General features: G+C 51.0%; 2 protein-coding genes across 2 annotated transcripts in view; one reads left to right on the top strand and one right to left on the bottom strand.

Annotated features, from left to right (window-relative positions):
* Positions 1-8,325, bottom strand: part of NEK11 (NIMA-related kinase 11) — a 189,685-nt gene extending 181,360 nt beyond the window's left edge. Inside the window, exon 1 of the mRNA XM_006883396.1 lies at positions 8,156-8,325. Within this exon, the coding sequence (XP_006883458.1) occupies positions 8,156-8,325 (170 nt within the window). The remainder of the gene's footprint in view (positions 1-8,155) is intronic.
* An 8,898-nt stretch (positions 8,326-17,223) lies between these two features.
* Positions 17,224-19,885, top strand: part of ASTE1 (asteroid homolog 1 (Drosophila)) — a 7,952-nt gene continuing 5,290 nt past the window's right edge. Inside the window, exons 1-2 of the mRNA XM_006883322.1 lie at positions 17,224-18,507; positions 19,027-19,237. Coding sequence (XP_006883384.1) covers positions 17,224-18,507; positions 19,027-19,237 — 1,495 coding nt within the window. The remainder of the gene's footprint in view (positions 18,508-19,026; positions 19,238-19,885) is intronic.

Consider the following 19,885-nt stretch of genomic DNA (forward strand, 5'->3'; position numbering starts at 1 on the left):
ACAAATATAGATCTCTTCCAGTCAGTTGGCCAAGTGGTTGTTCTCCAGATTTCTTGGCACAACTTGGTGAGCACATCCAGGGCAACATCTGTTAGCTGAAATATGTCAATTGGTATACCATCTGTTCCGGGGGCCTTATTTTTTGCTATTTCCTTCAAAGCAGCTTGAGTTAGGCAGTGATTTACAAAATCATTGCTCCCGCACCGTGTGAATGTATCACAATTCCTCAGTCCATTCGTTTGTGGTGGGACATCTGGGCTGTTCCCATGTTCTTGGAATGGTGAATAACGCTGCCATGAACATTGGTGTACAAATCTCCATTTGTGCCTCAGTTCTCGCTTTCTTAGGGTGTATCCCAAACACTGGAATAGCTGGGTCATATGGAATTTCTATGTTCAGCTTTATGAGGAAACACAAAACTGCCTTTGAGAGTGGTTGTACCATTTTACAATCCCACCAATAAGACCACGTGACCCACCAAACGCTGCTGGCTAGAAACGTCTCCTAAGCAGATCCCCTCACTTATAGACTACAGCAAGGCGGTCACGGCCCAGTCAGCCACTCAAATCCCTAGGTTTCCTCACTGAAGCTATTCTGCAATTTCCATCTCTCAACGACAACAAAGTATTTCCATCAAATCAGAAATGACCCATTGCTGATTCTCCAATGAGTTTTTAGAGACAGAAAATCTCATGGGAAACAATTACCCATCTTTTTCTCTTGGAGAACCTGGTGGATTTGAACTGCCCGCCTTTGGGTTGGCAGCTCAGCTCCTTACCCACTAGATTTAGCTGGGACACACCTTTGAAGGCTGGAAAGGCCTTGTGGTGAGGAAAGAGACAAGGAATGAAGATACATCTACGAAGCTCTGCTCTTTCAAACTGCACTCATTCTGAAATACCTTACTTAATAAACCAAGTATGTAAGACAGTAAGCTCAGATGTTGTACTTTTAAGAATTGGTGCTGAGTCATTAATTACAATGGAAAATAACCAGCACCTCTGATTACTTTTTTTATGTTTCTAAGTTCCACTGAATTATATTATTTAGAAAGAAACACAGCAGATTTTACATTAAATATACTTTAACCACTTAAAATGAAATGTTTAAAAACTTAAAATGGGAAAAGAGGCTTTGCTCTGCCCCATCTCCTACATTTCAGTGAGGAACACTTTTTATTTCATTCTGGTATCAGCTTAGCAAAACCACTAGTGTTCCTACTCACAAATCTCATAAAAGTAACACAGACTAAGAACAGAGAGGGAGAAGTAATTTAAACAGTCTGAAAATCTAATAAATGTACCACATTTGCATATATTCTTTTCCTGTCAACAGATATGTTTGTGCTATTTTTTATAAATCATTTTCTCCTCCTTTTCAAGCAACAACAAGAAAAAGGTATTTTAAGAATGGATTTTTATTGTTTTCCTCCTCAATGCTGCATGGTGATTCTGTCTTTACAGAGGCCTGTTCTGGCCTCTTGTCAAAGCCAGACGGTCACTTACACAAAAGTTTATTTACACTTAAACAGAAGTTTATTAATCACTTCTTGGCCAACCAGCAAAGGCTGCTTTATACGAACACGGAGCTGAGAGGCCGCAGGATAAGGCCCATCATCTACCGTCCACCCCTTGTGCCCACCTACTGCTGTGACAGAGAAGGAGGGGGAGCTAGGTGCCAGCACGTACATTCCTCCTTTCCCTTCCTCCACCTCCCAGATCTTAAAGGCTGCCAGGTGCACAGCAGCTGAGTCATAGAGAACCAGCAAAGCACAGAGTGAAGTTCAAGTTCAAGGGTAGCCTTTACAGAGGAGCCAAGAACCCCAGAATATCAACTATATCGAGATGATGACACAAAAAGCAAGCGATCTCTCTCTAAAAGGTTAAGATTGAAGATTTTAAGAAAAGCATTTGAAACAAGGAAAATCCGAAGAACAAAGAAAACCGGGTCCTGAGACTTGGAAGAGCCCAATGGTAAGAGACGGCCCGCTTCCTCCAAACTGCTTCCCTGACTCCCTCTGCATAAAGTGCTGGATGCTATTCCATTAGCCCGGCCCACTCAGTACCCGCTGCTCCCTTCACGGCCATCCACAGAAAGTCCTGTCACAACATACAAGTAACACCTTTAACAGGGCTCAAAACGGACTCAGTAAATCTACTGCTGTTTTGCTTAGAATGACTCAAAACTAAAAGTAAGGTTTCTGTAGTTATGTGCTGTCGAACCAGAACCAACTCATCGCTGATCCAGTGGGTTTTCGGAGGCACTAAGCCCCACGAGAGGACACTGTTCATCTGCCTTGAACAGAGCAGCCGGCGGGTCTGAACCACCCACCTCTGGGCTGGCAGCACAACTCCTTACCACTCAGCCAGAGTGTGACAGCAAGAACAAGACGCTGGAATTACTAAACCCATAAAGAGGCGTTAGGAAGTGTGGTGTGCAAAGACCAGGTATGTGAAGGCTGGCAGGATTCCCAAAGCACACACTTCCGTCAGGTTCTAAGCCACTGGAAAGTCACTGCCAGTCCTTGAAAAGCTGTGTGTTCTAGGTGACAACTGTCATTATTCATGCCCTCAGGCCGCACAGATCTCCTGAGACAGGAGACGCAGTTCTCACCTACACTGACAACGTGGATACACAGAGAGGGGCCTTTTGATCCAGTCTTTATGCTGTGAAAACAGATTTCTCCATTTCTCAATGGGTCAAAAATAAAACTTGGAAATGGATGGGGTCCTATTCTGCTAGTTCCCGCTGAGCATCACAGCACACAGGTCCATCATCTGTAAACTGGCCCAAGGACGTGTCAGCTGACTGGACACGAGGGCTATCTCTTCTTGGGCTCAATCTTTCATTAGTCCTTGGTTTTACCACCAACAGAAAAGATACACGGAACATAACTATTACAACAAATCCCCAGGGATGCTAAAAGGCACCATTAATAGCTTCTTGCTTCTATTACAAAGAGGCATGACGTACTAGATGGAATATTCTGCACAGGGGTCGAGGGGATGTTGTGGCCACGCAGTGGACTGTGACGCAGGCTGTTACAAGGATGCTTCCAAGAGTGCTCCATGTGGCGGTTCCAGGTCATCGAGCACAGCTGACTGTCCAGCGAGTTTCCAGAGAGCAAATCTAACAACAGGAGACCACGCTGTCCTCCCACCCAGCAGGTGGTGGATTCAAACCACGTGCCTCTGGGCTGCTAGCGCCACTCTCTGCCCAAGAGGTGTTCCACAGCATAGAACAATAATTACATTTTAGTACCAGCAGCCAGGAAATTAAAAGACGAGTCTACTGTTAGAGACCTCTCCAGAGTACTGAAGAGCAAAGTTATCAGTCTGGAGACTAAGGTGCACCTGTTCCAGGCCATGGTCTTTGCAATCACTTGTTAAAAATCAGAGACCTGGACAATGACTAGAGAGGATAGAAGAAGAATTGATGCGTTTGAGCTGTGGTGCTGAAGAAGGATATTGAGGGTACCGTGGACTATCAGGAGAACAAACAGGTTCGTCCTAGAGAGGGTTAAACCAGGCTGCTCCTTGGAGGCAAGGATTTTGAAGCTTCATTTGACATACTCTGGACATGTTGCAAGGAGAGACAAGTCCTTGAAGAGGGATATCATGCTTAGGAGCATGGAGGGACAGCACAGGAGAGGAAGACCCTCGATGAGACAGACTGATTGAGTGACTGAGGTAACGGGGGTGGGTGGTCAGAGACAATGGGATTGGCACAGGAGGGAGCAGGGTTTAGGGCTGTTGTACGTAGGGCAACTTGACGGCACATAACAGCAACTCATTTTTTTTAAAAAACTATACAAATTGATATGCCGACTTTCCTCAACTTCTTCCCCATTTTGGGTCTGTCACGCTGACTGGAATATTCTCTTGGACTCTGGCACAGCTGAGAGATTCTCAAGTGCAGCATTCAATCTTCCCACCCCTTAATCCCTTGACTTGGCCAGTGGTGATCACGGACTCGGGCTTCCTTAACAAGTGAATGGAGTATCTGCCAGCGCACTCCCATGACCAGATGCCGGCGCAGGACGAGCACCTGTCCTTTCTGCTCCTTTATGCATGTAACCAATCAAGCAATGCCACTGGAATGTGCTTCCCCGAGGAGGCTGCTGTCTCGGGGACGGGGTGACACAGGGGAAATCAGGACTGCAGGCTCTGAGGGAAAACCAGCCTCTTCCATCACCCACTTGTCTGGCAACATTTTCCTTTCCATCAGATACTGGATTTCTCCAGAACCTGTCAGAGGAGAGATGAGAAGATCCCGTTCCTTCCTGGCCCTGAATGAGGGACCGCACCATGGCTCACAGGCCCACCCTGACTGCACCTTGTTCCTGGTCCTGGATGAGGGGCGGCACCATGGTTTACAGGCCCACCCTGACCTCGTTCCTGGTCCTGGATGATTTCTGGTCCTGGATGAGGGGCGGCACCATGGTTTACAGGCCCACCCTGACTGCACCTTGTTCCTGGTCCTGGATGAGGGACAGCACCATGGTTTACAGGCCCACCCTGACCTCGGTCCTGGTCCTGGATGATTTCTGGTCCTGGATGAGGGACAGCACCATGACTCACAGGCCCATCCTGACTGCACCTTGTTCCTGGTCCTGGATGATTCCTGGTCCTGGATGAGGGGCGGCACCGTGATGTACAGGCCCACCCCGACTGAGTCCCATTAGTCCCTGGCCAACACTGGCCACTGCTGGGCATTACCAGGAACACGAGAAGAGGATGTGGAGGTGCTGGCTCACTGGTGCCCCAAGCCCCCCATGCTCTCCCCACTGGTGACTGTTGACCTCACACACAGGGGGCCTGTGCTTGGTCAGCGATGTCCTCGAGCGGGGCCGAGGGGTGGGAAGCAGGCTGCGTGCTCTGTTGATGGTGCTCTCGTGATTTTTAAAATGTCTTACTCTCAAGGTCTGAGACTGCCTCCAGTTGACTCCTGGCCGGTGTCTCATATTATGGACATGGAGACCTCGAGTAATAAAGCAGTTCCGCGTTGATCACAACACTTCCCTCGAGGACACGGACTGACAGAGTGACAGTGGCCATGACCTTGAGCATATCAGAGACAGCGAGGACAGGAAAGGGTCCTAGGAGTCGAGAATACTGTCAAGAATAACGCCAGCGCTGAGCAGCAGTCCATGAGGCTGGGAAGGAGTCCAGCTTCTACACTAGTTCTCAGGACAGCAGGTCAGGACACCGGCGGTCAAGCAGTGCCCCCAAGTGGATGAATGACACACTGCAGGGCTCTGATGAGACGCATCAAAGTACTACCCATTTTGTCAAGTTCTTTGTTAAGCCTGGAAAAGCTGTGTGGATTCATTCTTGCTGTTAGGTGCCGGCAGGCTGATTACGACCTCGCACCCTAAGAACAACAGATGGAGCCTTAGCCTGTCCTGCGCCATCCTCACCTGTCCAGGGTCTTCCCCTCTCTCTCTGCCCCTCCACCTTCCCCAACATGCCCACAGGGAGTGAGGCCAGCTTTCCCCTCTGCCTCTCAGGAGCACCCTGGCTACCTTTCCTTCCAGACAGCCTTGTTTGTTCTTCTGACCGTCCATGGGACACCTTTTCCTCTCCAGCATAGGAGATTATATGATCATCTGATCCAAAATGCCCCATGCCAGTCCATCTCATCTCACCAATACCTAATTTATCAATATTTATGCACTCCGTTTCTTCCTTAACAATATCCTGTTTTCCTACATTCATGGTTCTCACATACCATGATCCAGTCACTAGTGTCTGCTTGAAACTGTTCCTCCTCCTTTGTGTTTCCGTACTTGAGGGCTCCACGTAAACACATACACAGAAAACACCACATCTACAGATGCAGACACACACATGCAAACAGGTACACACCTGTGTACACACACACACACCCATCATCTCATGGAAAGTCAGAAGCTGCCACACTCGGTCTTGCTAAGTCTTCTTTTTTTATGTCTTCCTTTAGATCAACTTTTCAGCCTTCCTGTGGATTGTGCCAGTTCTTCCATGTGGTTTTTGTAAGTCAGACTGAAGTCTTACACTCAACCTTTCCCTGAAGGTTCCCCAAAACTGGCAAAAATGGACCGTTCTGCCCTGAGTGGCTGGAGAGGTCATTAGGCTGAAGAGAAGGGGGACCGTTCAGGGAGGACTTATGGGGCACAGTCTAAGACACCAGAGAGGAGGCAGCCTCTCACCTCTTCCCCAAAGAATGGGGTAAGAACTGTGCCTTCTAGACAAACACAACTTAAACCAACCGTGGACCCAGACACCAGGCAAAACTTGTTTATTAAAAAAGGAGCACCAGTCAAACTCTGCTGGCTTCTTGTTGATTGCCTTCGAGTGGAGCACGACTCATCGTGACCTTGTGAACAAAAGGCCTGAAGCCCCTCTACAACTACTGGCACTTCTCAAAGTTCGTAGTTTTGAGGCATGTCATTGAGGAAGTGGATGCCACTCACTGTCAGCCCAAAGCCTTGTGGTTCAAACCCACTGGCTGCCACGTGGGAAAACGACGGGCAGCCTCCACCCATGTGACTGGCAGCGTCGGTAAACCTGCTGGAGGGCCAGCTAAGAGTCGGCTCCAACTCGGCAGTTCACAACAACAACAACGAGGCATGAAGAAGCAGACACCCTGTCCACATACCTCCAACTCACACCTGTGATTAGCTAAACACAGGAACCCCCAGTAGCCTAAAATCCTCCAGTTGTGGGACAGAAACTTGGTCTTCTGGGGTTAGGGCTTTGGCGAGAGTCATTCTTCCTTCGATTTCTTACTGAAATGTTTTGTTTGGGGGGAGCAGTCTTCACAACCCCATACACCTGCAGTCACAGCTCGTCCACACACAGCCCACAGGCGGCAGCTCTCCTGTCCCCACCCACACGGCCTCATCACCACTCACGCAGGCTCGCTGCTCCCTCAAGTGCTGACCCGTGCTCTCAATGAGCGATCATCAGAGGAAGCGCACAGACAGAATTCCTTTTAAGAAGGCTACTTCCTATGTGTCCAGTGTCCAAGCTTCATCAGTTTCAACAAAACTTTCACTGCAGCAAATTTTAAAAACTTGAAGCAAAAATGTAAAGTGTATTAAGAATTACCAGCCAATGGCGTTAAGAGTCTTTGTTTACCGTCGAAGTCCATAAAGTCCTTTATAAATCAGAAGCAAGGCTGTCACAGGGAGTAGTCAACAAAAGCAAACTTCAGGCAGGACTCCCAGCAGGGCTTAAATATCTAAGTTGGGGGCTGACTAGAGACTTTGAAAATTCCTCCACAGTTGCACAAAAAGGCCACAAAGAAAATGAATACCACATTTTCCTCTGGGTACTCTCTATTCACCCCAGATGGCAATTAGCATGTATTTGATGATGTCACTCTGGAGACTAAGGTGTGTCTGAGCCATGGTCTTTGCAATCACTTGCTATACATCAGAAAGCTGGACAATGACTAGGGAGGATAGAAGGAGAATTGATGCCTTTGAGCTCCAGTGCTGGAGAAGAGTATTGAGAGTACCCTGGACTGCCAAGAAAACGAACAGGTTCATCCTGGAGAAGGTGAAGCCAGGCTGTTCCTTGGAGGCAAGGATTCTGAGGCTTCGTCTGACATATGTTGAGCATGTTGTAAGTAGGGAGAGGTCCTTGGAGAGGGACATCATGCTTGGGAGGGGGTAGGGACAGTCAGGAGGGGAAGACCCTCTATGAGGTGGATTGGTTCAGTGACTGGGGTAATCTGGGTAGGTGTGTCAGAGAAGGTGAGATTGGCACAGGACAGAGCAGGGTTTAGGGCTGTTGTACACAGGGTTGCTATGAGTCACAGGTGACTCGACGGCACATAACAACAACAGTAAGAATGAAGTCATTACAAACAATTCTCTCTCCCCTTCAAGGAGATTCAGTCGGTGGCGTGGAAGCAGTGATGGAGTTGGGATGGCAGCATGCATAACAATCTCATTTTCACATAATGTTGGATATTCCTCTCTGGGTCATTCAGATATTTCACTCACTGAAATGCCTTTAGAACCCCATCTGAAGGGAGCATTCAAGAGGCTTTTCTATCTTTTACTAAAGTCTTGCTTAATGCAAATAGCAAGGTGGGCGCTGTGTGGAGCCACATGTGAGAGGCACCCTCGCGAGGCAGCCGCCCTGAAGCACGCATCAATACTCACAGCTCCTCTCCTCCGTCAGCCTTCTTGTCGGAAACCAGGTAGACGGTCCCGAAGCTGCCACTGCCGAGCTTCTCCCGGAGCACATACCTCCTTGCAATCAGGGCGCCAGGGAGAGTGGGGACAGCTGCGGAGCCTCGCCCACACTTCACGGCCTCCTGGAACTTGAGCATGGCTTCAGACGAGAGAGAAGTGGTGGATTCAGTCACACTCAACATGCACATTTCCCACAAGGGGTCAGATTCACCCAAAGTGCATTCTGAGTTCAAGGCCGCAAGATGAAACACGCAGGCACCATGTCTATTACTAACACAGGGAGTCAGCTGTCCACCATGACACCTGCACTTGGCCTTGAGGACTAGGTGACCGCACGCTGCAAAGCTTAACCAGCCAAGAGAAGAACAGTGAAAAGCAGAGCGACCCTGTACAGGACAACACAGGAAGTCTTCCTTTCCCAGGAAGAAGGCATCCTCTTATGTGCCAAATGCAGCAATACTGAATTACAGCCAACTTTCCCCAAAAGTCTGGGATGCATCTGTTTTACAATCAGTAAAAAGTTTCATATTTATGCTGCTAATTTAAAAAATAAATTCAAAGAGTACTGTCATGTCTTTAAGTCTATACATTTATATCCATTATAGAAATATATACATCTAGGACAGTCAGGAGGGAAGGCCCTCTACGAGGTGGATGATTCAGTGACTGCGATAATCGGGATGGGTGTGTCGGAGACAGTGAGATTGGCCACAGGATAGAGCAGGGTTTAGGGCTGCTGTACACAGGGTCGCTCTGAGTCGCAGGGGACTCGACAGCACAGAACAACAACATTCATCTACACATTAACTCTATACATTTGCATCAAACCTCTCTTTCACGTGGTCATCCTTCTCCCGGCCCATCTTGATTCACAAAGAGTGAGTGAGGTTTAAATTGGAAACAATTCTCACATTTATAAGACTTTAAACCATGCAGTTGGCATTTATTAGAACCTGCTTTTTAACCCTGGGTTCCACTTTTGTTACAATAGCTGTGAGAAGGGAGATGAATTGAGAGTTTCCACCACCCTATAAGTAAATTCTTTGGGCATGTTTCTTGGAGAAGGACGTCGTGCTTGGTAAGGTAGACGGGCAGTGAAAGAGGAAGCCCTTCGGTAAGATGGATTGACAGTGGCTGCAGCAATGGGCTCCAGTGTGTCCGAGACAATGAGGATGACAAGATGGACAGGGTTGAGGTCTGCTGCTTTTAGGGTCATTATGCACTTGAGGGCACCTCTCAACAACAGTAACAAGCATACTCTCCTCTTCTTTCTGAAGTTTCTATCATGCAGACCACGTACAGCGTGATCTCCCTGGACTGGAAACATTAAATGTCATACTCAGTTCGACCCCTAAGTTATACTAATGTTAAGTGGACATAAACGGGTGTTACGGAGTCATGAGTTCATTGCTCAGGATGCCTTTCCTGGCCAGTAGGCTTGGCTTTGAACATGTGACTGGGTGGGATCCAGAGATAAGGTGTGTACCGAAGACTTGTGATGGGACTGGCCAGTTTTCCCATCCCACCAAATGTGAACCAAGTACATTTACAAGAAGGTGGGGATCTCACTATCAGCAAGGAGAAGCAGGAAGTGTAGTGCGTGCCCTTCAGGCCAGAGATTCTGGCCGCAGCCAGAGTGGACCCACAGGAGAGCAGCAGCAACCTCAGAAGAGAACCAGAGTCAGACTCGAGAGAGAGCTGAGCTGGGGCTGCTGCCCCACAGAGCCAACACAGGGCCTTCAGCCAGCTTGCTGGAGGGCTGAGGACCAAGAGGACTCAGATCAGTGCTGCAGGGAGCTTGGCGGCTTCATGGTAAGGAGCTGCGATGCAGTCCCACAGGGTGAGGCAACCAGCTGCTCTTAGGGAGAAGGAAGGGCCATCTCCTCCTGTATGATTCACTGCCTCTGAAAACCTACTGGAGGGTCAGCTGTGGGTTGGTTCCAACTCAAATGGCACATAACAACAAAAACAAGGGAACTTTGTGACACTCACCTAAGCTGTGAGGCCGAAGGTCTAAGAGGAGTGCAGGCACTCTAGAGAAACTCTCTGTACTGAAAACTGTGTCCTGCTGGCAACCTGAATTGTAACCAGGTAACTTCTCTAATACTCCCTGGAGCTCTGAGTTTGGCTCTTTGACACTTGTTTGGTCACTGCAAAAGATTCCAGACCCAGGAAAGCAGCAAGACTGGTACTGGAATTAGTAGAAATGGGTTCAGGAGCATGGGGGGACCATGCCTGATCTTAAAGGAATTGTGCTGTGTGTTGTTGAAGGGGACAGTGCCCCTTTGTGGAGTTAGCAGAGGCCAGACTTGGCCATTCCCATGACACACTCAATGTGTTACAGGGAAAGCTGTCATTCCTCAAAACGCTGTGACCAGCGTGGCAGAGCTGCAAAAGCCAGGGCTATACACAGGTGAGAGGACACAATGCCACTCTGAGTTCATCAAAACATAAAATGGCATGAAAATAGGCTTTCCTTAGACATCTATGTAAAACCTTGTGTTCAATGGACTACTGCTGATCCCTGCAGATCAGGAATCTGGATTCAGCAATCCAAAGCTGAGAGACAAAAACCATTGCCACAGCTGGTAAAGCTTTGTGCTGTCTGTGTACTTACCTGCTTTCAGCCAGGTAGCTTCAGAGAGGGTGGCAAGTGCTGAGGAAATCTGCCAAGAAAGGTGAAAGGAAGACTCACAATAGAACTAAAACAAGGATGTGCCCACTTGCAGTGTTTTCCTTGTGCCCATAATGTATTTACTCAGTTAAACTGCACTGGTGAGGAGACGGTGGCCAGGTTTTGATCTTTCTATAAAAGAAATCAAGTCACCCGAGTGATGATGATGTTTGAGCATCACTAATTGTCACCATTGGGCGGGGAGTGCAGCATTGGGTCAAAAGAGCAGAAGAAATAAAACACTGCAGAAAAATGATGACATTGTCTGCTGACAAAAATATCTGGCACCTCCCGGTGTGCCTTCTGTCTGCTTCCTTCATGCCCTTTAAAAGTGAGGCATTCTGGCCAAATGAAGCTGTCCTGACAAAGCAGAGACTCAGTCTTTCCTGTTCACAACGGTACTTCGATTGCCGTACAGCAGAGAGGAGGGGAAGCTCCCTCATTTAGTCAGACAGAAATTCTCCTGGAAGGTTCCCATTCTCCAGTTGCTGTTGAGTCAACGAGGACTCCCAGTGACCCTGTGAACAACAGATGTGGACTCTGTCCTCCTCTGCGCCACCCTCACCATCTCTAATATGCTCCAACCTGTTGTTCCAGTCACGGTGACAATCCCTGTCGTCGAAGGTCTTCCTCCCCTTCTGGGAACCTCCGCCTTTACCCTGCATGGTGTCTTTTTCCAAGGGCTGGTCCCTCCTGACAACATGTCCACAGTAAGTGAGCCACTTTCTCCACCCTGGCCTCTAAGGAGGACTCTGGTTGTACTTCCCCCAAGATAGTCTTGTTTGCTCTATGTTGATATGCCCTGGTAGTAATTTGTAAATAAGTGTGTGACCCAGCAGGTTCATGGTGTCTAGGACACTGAGTTAACACCAAGTGAGCTGCAGGAAAAGCCAATCCCGGACACAACGTCCTGTCTGTTTTCCAGGCCTTCACCTTTTTGGAAGCACACACCCAGGCCTTTCCTCCAAAGTGGACAGCTCCCCACCACCCCTGCCCAGCGTTTCCATCAGCAGCTGAGAGCAGAAATATTTCTCCTGGGCAGGATTCTCTCTAGGGTAAATCTGGCCCAGCCTCTGGCCTCAGCCCTGGCCCTTTGCAGCTCACCACAACCATCCAACCATCCGTCTCAGTGTCCTCTGGGATCCCATCTTCCAGAGAACATCCTTTGCATCTGTCAAGAGTCCTCCACCGCCAGGGCTGGGCCACTGGGAACACACTGCAGCTTTGTACTGAGTGCCTGGCAAGCGCCTCTGGCAGGTGCAGGTACAGGTGCTTGTTACACTTTAACTCCACGAGTCAAAGGACACCAAGGAAAAGGTTAGGGAAGTTGGGCGGCCTCGGGTAAAATGACTCCTGCAGAAGACCTAACCTGGTCACCAACGTGAAGCCAGACAGTTCTGATCTCTATGTATAAAACAGAGGGAAGCTGACTTGAGACCTGGTTGACTAAAACAGAACTGTAACCTTAATGGTAAACTGTGACATTAAGATAAAGTACCAACTTCTTGCCTTGACTTTTATCTATTATGTTTTCATAGCCTGGATTAGAGTATACTAAGGGTCACCAACTATCTGCGTTATGCGGATGACACAACCCTGCTTGCTGAAACTGAAGAGGACCTGAAGCGCCTGCTGCAGAGTGTCAAGGACTGCAGCCTTCAATATGGATTGAGGCTCAATGTCAAGAAGACAAAGATTCTCACCACTGGACCAACTGGCAGCATCAGGATGGATGGTGAAGAGATTGAGATTGTACACAGCTTTAGTTTGCTTGGCTCCATAGTCAACAGTCTTGGCACCAGCAGCCAGGAAATTAAAAGGCGCATTGCCATGGGAAAGTCTGCTGTTAGGGACCTCTCCAAAGTGCTGAAGAGCAGTGGTGTCTCTTTGGAGACTAAGGTGCGTCTGATACAGGCCATGGTCTTCGCAATCACTTGTTATGCATCAGAGAGTTGGACAATGACCAAGGAGGATAGAAGGAGAATTGATGCCTCTGAGCTGTGGTGCTGGAGAAGAGTATTGAGAATACCATCGACTGCTAGGAAAACAAACAGATTTGTCCTGGAAAGGGTTAAACCGGGTGGCTCCTTGGAGGCAAGGATTCTGAGGCTCCGTCTAACATACTTTGGACATGTTGTGAGGAGAGACCGGTCCTTGGAGAGGGACATCATGCTTGGGAGGGTGGAGGGACAGCGCAGGAGAGGAAGGCCCTCTATGAGGTGGATTGATTCAGTGACTAGGGTAATCGGGATGGGAGTGTCAGAGACAGTGCGATTGGCACAGGACAGAGCAGAGTTTAGGGCTGTTGTGCATAGGGTTGCTATGAGTCGCAAGCGATTCGAGGGCACATAACAACAACAACAAGGGTCACCAGTGACCGGGGTGATGGTGGTGGTGGGGAGTGTCTCCTCCTAGCCCCAACCCATCCGCGTCCAGACACTAGTCCCCAGGGGAGCCCCAGAGAGTGCAAGGAAGCAACACCGGGCGAGGCGGCTGGAGCATGGAAGGGGCAAAGGGGCACGGAGCGTCGGGTCGTCACCTTCCAGCTCCCGGCGGAGCGGGGCGCGCAGCGCGCCCGGGTCCCGAGCCCCGGCGCCGGGCAGGCAGCAGCCGTGTCCAGGACCCGCAGCTGTCAGGTTGTTTATCGGCGTAGTCATGGAGACGGCGCGGGGCGTTGTGGGAAGTCGGAGTCGTAGACCTGTCCCGGGGCGGAAGTGGCGGCAGGCAGAGTGGGTGGGAGAAGAGGGGCCGACTTGCTAAGCCCACGCGCCCCTTTGGGGCGTCCGGCAGCCCTTTGGGGCGACCGGCCCGCCAGCCCAAGTTTGCCTCCCCGGCGCTTCCCCCACCTTCTATGACGTCATGCGCACACTTCCGGTCCGGGCCAGTGGTGGGCGGGCCCTCGGCTTCCGGCCGCGGCTGTGCTTCCGGCCGCTCTGCCTCCGGCGCCGTGCGGGGCTGGTCACGTGTCCTCGGCGTGGCGGCGCTGCGTCTGCGCGTGCGCGGTTTGCTTGCGCGCTACCTCCCCAGGCTGCTGTCCACGTGCAGTGCCCCTCCGTGCGCGGGAGCGGAGGGTGGACGAGGAGGGCAGGCGGGTCACCGCCACGACGAACGCGTAAAGCAGCCGGGCCCACACGGGGTCAGCCGAGTTGGACAGGGCACTGGCACTCTGGTGAAGCGAGGTGAGTGCCAAGTGTGGCCGGGTGGCAGCAACTCCAGGGAAGTGAAGGAGCCCTGGACACCTGGCTACCATTGCAGCTGCCCTGCAACCCCACAGGCACGCGGTTCGAATCCACCAGCTGCTCCGCGAGGCAAGGCTGGGCATTCTCCCCCCCATGTGATTTTACTGCTACTGAAAACCCACTGGAGGGTTAACTGTGGGTCGGTTCCGACTCAATGGTACATAACAACAGCTTTAAAACAAAATGAATGCAAAAGATTGCAGACAGGTGTCATGGTTTTTAAGAAAGACAATCGATGTTGTGCTTCTCGAAGCCCGGGACAGTGCTAGAGTTGGCTCGCAGTACGTAGTTCTACTAGCAAGTTTCAGTCTTCATTCTGTCTTTGCAACGACTTTTTGCTTCATGGTGATAGCCTTGATGTCATCCCACAACTCATCCTGTCTTCAGTCATTACTGTTCAATGCATCACATCTATTCTTGAGATGGTTTTTAAATTCAAAAGGTGTAGATTGTTGGTTCTTGTGGACTTTTCGGTTTTTTCACTTAAGCATAGAAAGTTATGCTACCAAGCCAAAGGTGGGTGATTTTAATCCGTGGCCCTCAAACCTGGTTTTAACTGGTTTCAGTCAAACGTTCTTCTAAACAGTATAGCACTGGTCTGTCCATTTGCTGTACAGATGTAGCTCCTAGTTGCTGTGATACTAAACACTGTGGCACTGATGCATTAAATGTGGTAATGGTCACCCATGGTGGACAGTGTTTGGTGGAGCTTCCCGATTAAAAGAAGCTTGGAAGCAGCAGTGGCATCCACTTCTAAGATAGCTTGCCTCTGGAAACCGTATGGACTTAGAAAAATGATGAAAGTTATACAAGTGTTTAGGTCTTTTGTTCATAGGGTCGCTATGAATCATCTACCACTTGACTTAATAACAACAATTATTGATGATCTGTTCCACAGTCAGCACCTGGACTGCTTTAGATTAGATACCAGCGATTTTTTCCACTGATATAGTCAGTCTGCTTCCTCTGTAAATCCAACAGGTGAATTCCATGTATATGGTCATTGTTTGTTTTTTAAAAATGATGTTTGCAGTGAATCAATTACCGATTGCATAAAATTTTGTCATTCAGTCTCCAGACTTATTTCTGTCACTAAGCGTTTTCCGACTACCAGCTCCTTTTGTCTCCATCTTTTGCATTCCAATAACCAGTTGTAGAGAACAGCATTAAGAAAAAGTTTCTCTCCACTGGACCAGAAGCAACATTGTGATGGAGGCCAGCTTGAAATTGGATCCCTATAATCATCACCTGTGACAGCAGCAGTCAAGAAAGCAAAACGCTGTTTTGCACTGGGAAAATCAGTCGTCAGGGACCTCTCCAAAATGATGAAGAGCCGTAGTATTTTTTTCTTCGCTTTCAGTGCATCTGAAAGTTGGACAGTGAGTAAGGATGACTGAAGAAGAATCAATGCGCTTGAATTAGGATGTTGGAGATTATTGAAGATCCCATGGGCCGTCGAAAGAACACATCTGTCTAGGTAGTAGACAGGCTAGGTAGGCTGTAGTACTCTACACCCAGAGTGCTGCAAAGATGCTGAAACTTTGTGTTTCTTACTTTGGGCATGTTATGGAGGGGAGGGGGTCAGGAAGAAAGTAGAACCCTCAGTGAAACAGATTGACAGTGATTTTAACAGTAGGCTCCAGCACACCAAAGATGGTGAGGATAGACAGGGTTCAGATCTGTGAGTCGTAGTCGACTCAATGGCACCTAGCAACAACAGGGATGATGTACGGGAGGATGTGGCTTGTTTGCATGTGAATACTATGACCTTTTGTTCCAGTCACCCAGCAACAGCCAAGGGACTAGGGAGCTCCGGGATACTGATGCTGTGAGCAACTCACCGAGTGGTTTTAGAGTTCGTGCCCTCGGCTGCTGACCAGGAGCGTGGCAGGGTTGGATGTTGTAGTGCCCCCAGGATCCACCACTGAAAGAGCGACTGTGGGACCCAGTTCTCTGCCATGCTCAAGGTCACGCAGGGTCACAAGAGGCTCCAGGGCACCTGGTTACCTGGTGGATTTGTGAGTCAGGTTAGACAGGTGTGGCAGGTATCTCTGAATAGTCAGCCTGGAGAGCTGAGTGCTTCCAGCTGTGAAATAGCCGGGATCCCATCCACCCACAAGCTTTGTGAACAGAGGGGCCCAGAAACCCAAGGTCTGAGGTTCCCAGACTGATTTCCAGCAGCAGTGTCAGGAACTGATGGCCTCACACACTTTTGCTACTTCGAACCTGTGCTTTCTGATTTAATTGTGAGATTGATAAGGATGGTATCTTTGCAGTCTCAGACTCAGTGCATTATTAGCGTTGCCAGGATCAATCAATGCCTGGGACACAGAATCAATCTACTAGGCATGGCCTTTAACTTGTTTACAGTGTTCAGCCTCCTTCCTATAAGGTTCAAACTCCTTGAAAGTCTTGGGCTTCTAATTTAAGACAGAGAAAACAGGTAAGTGAAAAGCTGGTTTCACCTGAGGGCGTAGGTGAGAATTTGGAGCCGCTCCCACCCCGAGGGAGCTCTGGTGCGCTGGGCTCTAGTTGAGCTGAGGCGATGACTCAGAAGGCAGCCCCACTCTGTTGGTCTGAATCCACCAGTTACCCCGAGGAAGAAAGGTGAAGAGTCTCCTCGCATGCATTTTCCAGCCTCTGAAAACCCAGCAGAATGAGCTGTGAGTTGGAGTCTGAGTGATGAGCAACTCCACATTCTAGCATGATCTGGGAGCACTTCATGGCTGGACTTCAAACTGACTCCGTCACAGCCAGTGAGGCCAAACTGGAACAGCCCGGGGGGTGGGGGGGGTTAGATGTGAGAGAAGGGGCTGGGGTCACCAGAGGCCTCAGGAGCCTAATGCCTGGCCTGGGGCACAGCCGAGACTCAGTCAGCTGTCCACTTCCAGCTGGGCTGGGATTCTGCAAGCAGGAGGTTTGGGTAGTGGGCAGGGCATATGCTGCCTGGTTTCCCCATTCACCTAAATGCTTAGAATCCTGGTTCACTGCCTAAGCCAGGACTGATCCCACAAGAATGGATTGAAAGCCCCGTTCTTGGTGTTTCCTGTCGGTTTGATGGTGCTAACTGTGGCCTCGGCCAGCAGTGCTTTACATGTATGGTATTTCTTCCCCAGACAGCCATGGGCATCCGGGGGCTGATGAGCTTTGTGGAGGACCACCGCAAGGAGCTGCTGAGGGACGTGAAGCTGCGGGACACGCGCCTGGTCATCGACGGCTACGCACTCTTCCACTGGCTCAGCTTCCACTCCGACCTGGAGCTGCGATACGGGGGGGACTACGACTCCTTCGCTGATGTCGCCCGAGAGTTTTTTGAGACGCTGTCCGCCTGTGGCATATGCCCCTACGTCGTGCTGGACGGCGGCTGTGACATTTCCGATAAGAAGCTTTGCACCCTGAAGGACCGTGCCCGCGAGCGCATCCTGGCGGCCCGTGCCCTGAGCCTGGGGGGCACCGGCCGCGTGTGCCCCCTGCTCACGCGGGAGGCCTTCCTGCAGGTGCTGACCGAGCAGCAGGTGGGGTTCGTGCAGAGCTTCTCAGAAGCCGACCAGGACATTGTGACCCTCGCCAATCACTGGAGCTGTCCGGTGCTGTCCTCGGACAGCGACTTCTGCATTTTTGACCTGAAAGCCGGCTTCTGCCTGCTGAGCGGCTTTCAGTGGAGGAACATTAGCACCGTCCGAGGCACCCAGAGCTGCTTCATCCCTGCCGCCTGCTTCTCCGTGGACACGCTATGTCAGCACTTCAATGGCATGACCAAGGCCCTGCTGCCCCTGTTTGCTGTGCTGTGTGGCAACGACTATGGCAGCCTGTCTGCCGGGGACAGCATCTTGGCGAAGATCCGCCCACCCCCAGGCGCAGCCAGCCCCTCGGGGAGGCAGCACCGGCGGGTGCTGGGCCTCCTGAGTTGGCTGTCCAGCTTTCCTGGCCCTGCTGAGGCCGTCGACAGGGCCCTGCAGCTCCTGCCGCGGTGCGACCGGGAACGCGTCCGGGAGGGCCTGTCCTCCGCCGTGAGGGATTACCAGCCATCCCAGGCCAGGCCGCAGGACTTGCTCCAGCGGAAGGCTCACGTCTGTCCTGATGCCATGCACACCAGCTTGCCAGGGTGGGTGCGCTTGTCCCTGGCCAGAGGCCAGCTGTCACCCTTCATCAGTGATGCTTTGGTACTGAGAAGGACCATCCTGCACACGCAGGTGGAGGACTTGCAGCGCCCGAGTGCCCACCGGGCCTCACTGCCCCTGCGGCAGGCCATCTATGGGCTGCTGTGGGGCGCTATCCACCCGCAGGGGACGGCGTCACCTCCCACCCTTGGTGAGGTGGAGCGGGTCAGCAGAACCATCAGGACAGCCACTGTCCACGCCACAGAGCTGCCTGGGGGTGGTGCCCATTTAAGCACACTCCCCGAGGTGAGGACAGATAGTGGAATCGTGCTAGGGCAGCTCACAGGTTCCAGTACATTCACGAGGTGGGGGTGGACACTTGGAATCTTGATTGGGCAGCTCAGAGGTCCAAGTGCACTGGCCGAGAGTGGACACGTGGAATCTTGGGAGGGCAGTTCAGAGGTTCAGGTACATTCACTGAGGTGAGGGTGGACAACGTGGCATTTCTGTTGGGCAGCTCACAGGTTCAGGTGCACTGGCTGAGGTGAGGTGAGGGTAGACGCGTGATATCTTGGTGGATTCACCAGGGTCGCTCACAGATTGCAGGGTGCTATTGGTTGAGTGTCTCAGGACAGTCCTGCGGACAGCCCTGCCCCGTGGGGAAGCTGCATCTGGCCTTTCCTCCTCGGGACCAGCTGGTGGCCTTCCGTCGGGAGCTGAGTGCTTTACCAGCTACACCACCAGGCCTCCCATCCTTTTACCTGGCTTGTCACGCACACGCAGTCCTGCCTCCCTAGCTAACCGGTCACTGGTGTGTCCTTCTAGCTCCCTGTAGACCAACGAGAGACACTCCTGCTGGAAGCCCTGCAGGTGAACCGGTCCATCCTGGATGCAGTCCCACCTGCGCTGAGGCTGCCGGTTGCTGTGAGCTGTTTCTGGGTGCAGCAGGTGGAGGTCAGGGTGACGCTGGTCCAGGCCCAGGCCTTGCTGATGGGGATGCTCATGGGACCTCTACACATCATGGTTGACAGCAAAGGTACCACTGGTGGGGACCTCTGGTGGAGGCGGCCCTGGCAGGTAGCCACAGTGCCCAGGTCTGTAGCTGTGGAGGCTGCGCACACGCTCTTCAGCTCAGAGAAGGGTGAGGGCTCCCCGCTGTCGTTCATGTCAGGCTGCAGAGAAGTGCAGTACTTGGGAAGGGCCCTACTTGGGAAGTGTCCTCGGCTCACGGTGTCTGCACCTGGCCAGGCTCGGTGTCCTCAGCAGGACCGTGGGTACGGCGGCTGGCACCTCCTGCTCTGCCCTCCGAGGTACGGGATGAGGGCACTGGCCGCATTCTGTCCTCCACATCGTGTGACATATGTACAGCTCAGTGGCCTCTAGAAGACACTCCTCTATTCCTGCAGCCACGGTAGCAGCTCTGCTTGTGTGGTTTCCTTTTAACCTTTTTGCCCCTATTCTCCCACTGAAAATTCCAAATAGTGTGCAAGTAGTAATGTAAGAAATTGCAGCTTCTCAGGGAGTTCTGGTGGTCTAGTGCAATCCCAGAGGTTGTTGTTGTTGTTGTTATGTGCTGTCGAGTCATTTCCGACTCATAGCGACCCTATGCACAACAGCCCTAAACCCTGCTCTATCCTGCGCCAACTGCACTGGCTCTGACACACCCATCCCGATTACCCCAGTC

Source organism: Elephantulus edwardii, unplaced genomic scaffold, assembly GCF_000299155.1.
Source record: "Elephantulus edwardii isolate Elephantulus edwardi_28Jun2011 unplaced genomic scaffold, EleEdw1.0 scaffold00027, whole genome shotgun sequence".
NCBI classification, from domain to species: domain Eukaryota; kingdom Metazoa; phylum Chordata; class Mammalia; order Macroscelidea; family Macroscelididae; genus Elephantulus; species Elephantulus edwardii.